The sequence below is a fragment of the Gavialis gangeticus genome, unplaced genomic scaffold (genome assembly GCF_001723915.1).
Source record: "Gavialis gangeticus isolate Ggan-Ray unplaced genomic scaffold, GavGan_comp1, whole genome shotgun sequence".
Lineage (NCBI taxonomy): Eukaryota > Metazoa > Chordata > Crocodylia > Gavialidae > Gavialis > Gavialis gangeticus.
Window position 1 is genome coordinate 18,321,910 of NW_017729022.1, and position 6,570 is coordinate 18,328,479.

The window sequence follows — 6,570 nt, forward strand, 5'->3', positions numbered from 1 at the left end:
CAGTAACTCAGATGCGTGATCAAAAGGCTACCTCAGCCAGACTGTTTTGCTCTATGGGATTCCTATGATATTGCTCTGTCTTGTACCCAATTTTCACCCTACCCCCTGTAACCAATAAAGTTCTCCTTTGTGACCGGTGTAGGAGACTTCTTGAGGGGTGGGTCTAAATTATGCCTAAGAGACCCTTAGGTCTGTGGACTAAGGGAGACTTTCCTTTTTGGCCCCCGATTTGGGAGAGTGCCCCAGGTGCCTGTAGGACTATTAGGCCTGTGTTTCCCCAAGGACACAGGGCCAAGAGAGTCCCTTCTCAGGGTGGTGGCAGCTTACGTTACCCCCAGGCTAGCAAGTGTGCTCCAGGAAGGGGGTCAGCTGGACACGACACACCCCTAGGGAGGCACTCGGAGCCTGAAAGGTGGTCGGGCGCAGTGAGGTGGGTGGCTCAATGCAGGAGTGCCCCCTACTGGCCTGCCACATGCTCCAAGTATGTGCTTGTGTGCTTTGCCATGTTGGAAATGAAATTTTGCAGTGTGGGAAATGAAAAATGAAATGAGGGAACTAAAAATGTCACAAAGGTAGCTATTTTTTGGGGGGGAAGGGTGGGAGAGGGGAGTGTAATATCTCTTGTTGGTCAACTGCATATTTGGGAGAGATGTCAGACGAGCTTCCATGCATGCATGCCCTACCTCAGGTCACTCAACATCAAGAGGGGATAGTCATTCTGCTGTACTCAAAGCGTGTCTCCTGTGTCTCCCAACTATACAGTTGGGCCAGTAAAAGATATTACTACTGATGCACAGTGACAGCAGCTTGAGAAGATTCCAGCCTAATGCCTGTTAACAGTCCCAACAGCAGTCATTCCAAAGCAACAGAAGGAAAATATTAGATGGAAAAAAAATGACAAGTCTGAATTCTGAGATAGGTAATTTTACCCATGCTATTCTGAAGTCAGTCAGAAGGCAGGGTAGATATGCACCTTTATAGATTAAATAAATAACATATATCGAAAGAGAGCCCAAGCTTTCATGGGCTGAAACTCACTTCATCAGATGCTGTGAAAGGACATGGAGAAAGGTCTGAGTTCTACCACTGCTGACTAGGCTGTCCATTAAGTCTTTCAACTATTTTACTAGGGATGATGAATTCAATAATAACCAATGGTTATACTGAAATAAACTTTTAGAGACGCAATGTACATCTGCCATTGAAAATAACCTAGAACAATAATCTAGAACAATCTACACGTACTGATTTAAGGTGCTTTAGCCATTTTTAAGAGGCATTAAGGATGCAAGTATACACTTGCACACCCTTAATGCATCTTAAAAATTGTGGTTTTAGTCTATTTGCACCTAAATTTGATACCTACCAAAGCAGATTTAGGCACAAATAACTAAAGCACCTTAACGCACGTGTAGATGTGCTAAGGTGCCGCATTAATGCGCCTCAGCATGTGCATGTGTAGACACGCTCCTAAATCACCTTAATACGCATTAGGCAAACATGCATTAAGTTTAAGCATGCATAAAAGCACATGTAGAAACCCTAAGAGTACTTTCCTATGCCATATTTAAAACTTAACTTCAAATGGAGACATCTACAGTTAAAGTTACAGTATAAAATATTCTTTTTCTCAAAACTTACCCTTGTCTTTTTTTTTTTGTCTTTCAGGTTGGTTAGTGGATGTAACTGGTGAATATCAATACATGTACTTTGTCTGTGGAGTGATTGTGATTGTGGCAAGTATCTGGCTGTTCATTGGTAATGCCATTAACTACAGGCTGTTGGCAAAGGAAAAGAAGATAGAAGAGGAAAAACAAAAAGCATTAAAGAATGCTGATTCCAAGGAAGCAGAACCTTTGACCAACAATGAGAATGAAGAGCCTGCCAACAGGGATAACAAAGCTCTTGATGATCCTTCGGAAAGGGAAACTAATATTTAATATGAAATATTGCTCAAACATCAATGTCTATGACTTGCATTAGAAGTATTTCTTCAAGATACAGGCCAGGTTTTGTAGTAAAAATGATCAGTCACAATACGGGGTGAGAACAGGATTTTGCCAATGGCAAGATTCCACTAATATAATCATCTACCGGTTTTGTTTTGTAGGGTTTTTTGTTTGTTGTTTTATGACTCAACAATTGAGGTTACAGAGTTAGTGAATCCAGGCAAGTGAGAAAATGTGTCCACTCTAACTGTGACTATGGAGAAGGGTCAAGTAAGATAGACTTTCAGAAGTCTTCCAATTATCTTGTTTCAAAGGAACTTCTAAAGCAACATCTCTGTTTAGCCTTGTTTGAGAAGACATCTTGTCTTCATTTTCAGAATATCACTGATGCCTGTTGACTTCTCCCCACATCCTATTTTGATGATTAATATTAAAGAAAAATATCAGCTCATGCATTAATAGCTGACAAGCAAAAGAAACCTAACGACAAATTACCTAAATAAAGCACACAGGAAACTTTTTGCCCTTTTGAAATGTAGATCAAAATGTTGTATTATTTGTGCATTGATCTTTGCCAGAGGACAAAAAATATTGCTAAAATGCAATAAATAGTTTCATGATAATAGATAACCATCTTTCTTTCCTCCAAGAGATAGCTAATTACATATGTAGATATTTATTTTGAAATACACAGTACAGTCATTAATTCAAAGTAGCTTAAAATCTGTTAGTATTCAAATAAAAAATTATTTTAAATTAAGTTCAGCATATAAGTGGTACATAGCTTTTAAGAGTTCTGATTGTTTCATTCGTGTACCCACGTTTAAAATAAGTCAAGCAGAGGAACTAAATGGTTCAGGGACAGGGGAAGTGTTTTTTTTTCTCTAGGCACCTGATTCAGTGTCCATGGAAGATAAAAGGGCTCTTTCCATTGACTTCCGTGGGCTTGAATCAGTCACTTGCTGGTAATTACTTTAAATCAGATCCTTGCATGTATTGGCAGAAAGTCATTATCCTCTGATAGTTGTTTGATGGCTTACGTGAAAGAAGTTTTAAGATCTAATTCCAGGTCCTTTTGGACAAGTAACCTCATGACAATTCCTACCTACCCACCTAAAGCATTTTTTCATGAACTAACATCTTTCTTTTTATGGCTTTATGAGCAAAGGCGCCAAGAACTAAACCTTCTAAAAAGGTTGAGGCATGCTGGCAGTTCATTCTGTAGAACTCTGCATTGCTGTTGTCCTTGGTATACCTTTTCATACAGTCCTTTCTCTACAATATTGCATAATCATTCTTATTTGATATACATAGTTTTTTTTTTCTTAAGAAAGAGCAAGAATACAAACCAAGGCTACAGTTGTACATCACAGCATCTAACTATAATTCCATAGTTTAGAAATTTAATAGTGAAAGTTAATTCCATGCTTGCAGAAGTTTCAAATGATGAAGGGGTTAAATGAAAATGCTTATGTTTTATTTAGGAGCAAGAAACAGAACGTGCTTTTCATTTTGGAGGAGGGCACCTGTTTATAAATGCATCTGAAATTGTGAAAATTAAGGGTCTGATTCATAAAATATTTATGCACTGTTTATGCAGGATACATACACACACTTAGTTCAGGAAAAGACAAGGTCTTGCAATTCATTTGAGCACATTTTCTTACCTCTAAAACATGTGCTATATTAAGTCTAAAATGACATGCCAATACCTCAAGTAAGGAAAAAACTATGAAATTAGACAGGTATATGAGAATATTTAAGGAAGATGCATCAGTACACATGCTCAATAACATTATGTTCATCAAGGTTTTTATTTTGCTTTTTGTTTGCATTTGTTTTTTGTTGTTTGATTACATACACTGTATTGCCAGAAACAATACCATAAATACTTTTTCCAGACCTTGGCACTTTTTACACAAGGAAACATATGAGTCCATCACTAATGCAGTGCAGAAATAAACATTTATACTGTACCAATGATCCTGAAGCAAAACCAGACAATTTTGAGAAAAGTCTGAATTTTGTAGCAATCTCATGTGCAATACAAAGACAACAGTTTGAAGAGGAAACATTTATGGTTATTCATTACAACCTGACCAAGACTTAAGTTCAACCCTGTGTTAAGGGGTAGTCCACTACAGTACACAATCATAGCTCCCTCTCTTGTTTCAGGAAGGAAAGAATCACAAAGAGGAGGGGAGTCAAGGTTCTGATTTCACTATGTCAATTCTGTTTAGAAGTATATTGGGTGCACAGCCTCAGAACCACGATCTGGAAGGGCACTGTCCAGTGACAGAGAGAGAGAGAGAATGAGATAGCAGACACCATGTGCGCCTATTCAGACCCCTGTGTGATCACAGCATAATCAAACCCTCAGTAACGTATTAAGAAAGATGAATTGAAGATGTTGGGTAAAAAGTATTGAACAGGAGCATCTTTCAACACCATGTGGTAGAAAGGCACAGATTATAAACAAAAGGATTAAATAGGGAGGTTGAGGCACAGCTAGAGAGGCAAGAATCTAAGTGTTTATTTATCACAAAAGAGCTTAGTTAAAAATACATGATAGAGCACTATAGGAGACAAATTTTTTATTTTGTCTACTGAATGTTGCTATGGGATAAATAAGAGGATCTGAAGGAAAAAAAATGAAGAAGGCCTCAAGAGCCCCAAAAGGCAACTTACCTGTTCAATACTATACAGCACAGGAAAGAAATGGAAGAAACAAAGTTCCTTGAGGGCTTAGACAACGTTGACCACCAGTGACAAAAATTATGTTACTATCCTAAAGGAGATCAAAGTTTATAGAAACAGATCCCTCAGAAGAGTTACTATTCTTTCATCTGCTGCCGATAAGCTCTAAAATAGTGGGCTTGAAAAATCTGGCTTCCTATGACTCACCAACACACAACTGTAAATCATAGAACAAGATAAAATGATGTAGCAGGCACCAGAAGCAATATAAAATGTCAACTAATGGAGTCAAATGAAACATTTTCTTATACCTCTTTTATTTTTCCCTTAAACTAGAAAGCGAGTTGAATCAATAACTCCAAATCTCGCATTACTGAATGCTGCAGGTGAGGATCATTCCTCTGTAAAAAATGTCTGGAATTCAAAGTTGCTGTCTTTCATGCAATGTGTGCTAACACTTATTTTTAAATAAATGAAAAGGAAATCATTCTCATTTCTATGAAATTGTCACTCTCAGCCAGTTCATCAGGCTACACTAAACTGCAGAATATTAAAATGGGTACAACTAGGCTTGTGGGCTACCTTGATCATCCTTTATACTGAAAAGTAACTTCTTTCTCAAGTAGTTATATCAGCACCTTTTAAAAACTTTCTCAGTGTCTTTTAGAGCCTATCACCTGCTGTTTTATCTCTTAAGTATCCAAGTGGACTTAGACACTTAAGTATAATTCTTTTCCACCCTGCTCGAGTACCTGACAATCCATTACTGCATTTACTTCTGTAACATGCTATCATCTTACTCTTAAGATGGGAGTTATGGGAGAAAAAGTCAGGAGGAAGAGTACCCATTCACCTTTTGTATTAACAGTGTTGAGGGAATCAAGCAGAACGGGCATATTTAAATATCTAAGGCCATTTACACACTTATGCAAAATTTAGCTTTAGGGAATTGATCCTTGTCTCCCACTTCCTGGATAAATGTTTTCACCAATATGCTGTTCAATAAAGATGGAGTTAGAATCACAACTACCTCCTCCCTGCTGTGTCTTCTATGAAAAGAGTGAGACTTGTTCATTACTTTGAGGGAACACCTGGAGTCACTTTTTCCGGGTGAAATCCTGGTTCCATATAAGTCAATAGCAAAATTCCTATAGACTACAAAAGGGCCAGAATCTCATAAAAAGTCTCTGCCCATTCTGAACCTCTTTCTATTCACCTGTTTTTCAGTGTGGATTAAAGAGTTTGTCTACATGTTAATATAAGTCAGTTCCTGCTCCTCAGGAATTGAATAATAATTTCACAGTAGCTTCAGCAGGGGCAAGTTAGTTTCAAATGTTTCACATGCAATTGTATATGGTGACCTCATAAAGCAGCAAACATGGAATATTGACTGAAGTAATATTATTTGAATTAGATTTATATTTTTGTGCTTGTGATCTCCAAAGATGCATAGGATCAGGGGGTGATGGAAAAACAGGAGAAAATCATGATTCTTTTACCTTTTGAAAAGGATTGATAATATGTCATTGTAAGAAAATCATTCAGTGCTTTCAGTAGATTCATTAAAGGGTTCCTTTATATTAGCAGGTCACATGTAATCAATAAGTGGTTGTCATCTTCTCTTTCCTCTAAGATGCTATTACAAGATTGTATTATATAGAACAGATTAGATAAAGATTGAACATACACCCTTTTGTGCAATAGCATGATGAGATGGCCAACATGTTGCAGAACCTAAAACCCATTTCACTTTCTCTGCCTTTTCACAGCAGCTCATTGCTTTTTTAAATGTCATGAATAAATTTATCTTGACTTTCTGTAGTATTTTCATTCATCTTCCGTGTTACTTGTCTTAACTACAAGGCAATCATGTCTATACTCCAGTAACTGGAGTTTGTGTGGTCATACTCAAATCAGTTTATAA

The 6,570-nt window shown here is 37.5% G+C and overlaps 1 protein-coding gene across 2 annotated transcripts in view; it reads left to right on the forward strand.

Moving 5' to 3' along the window:
- SLC16A7 (solute carrier family 16 member 7) overlaps window positions 1-6,313 on the forward strand; it is a 181,441-nt gene extending 175,128 nt beyond the window's left edge. For both annotated transcript variants that reach the window (XM_019514629.1, XM_019514631.1), the window contains exon 5: window positions 1,669-6,313. In XM_019514629.1, coding sequence (XP_019370174.1) covers window positions 1,669-1,940 — 272 coding nt within the window. In that variant the 3' untranslated portion in view covers window positions 1,941-6,313. The remainder of the gene's footprint in view (window positions 1-1,668) is intronic.
- The last annotated feature ends 257 nt before the right edge of the window (window positions 6,314-6,570 follow it).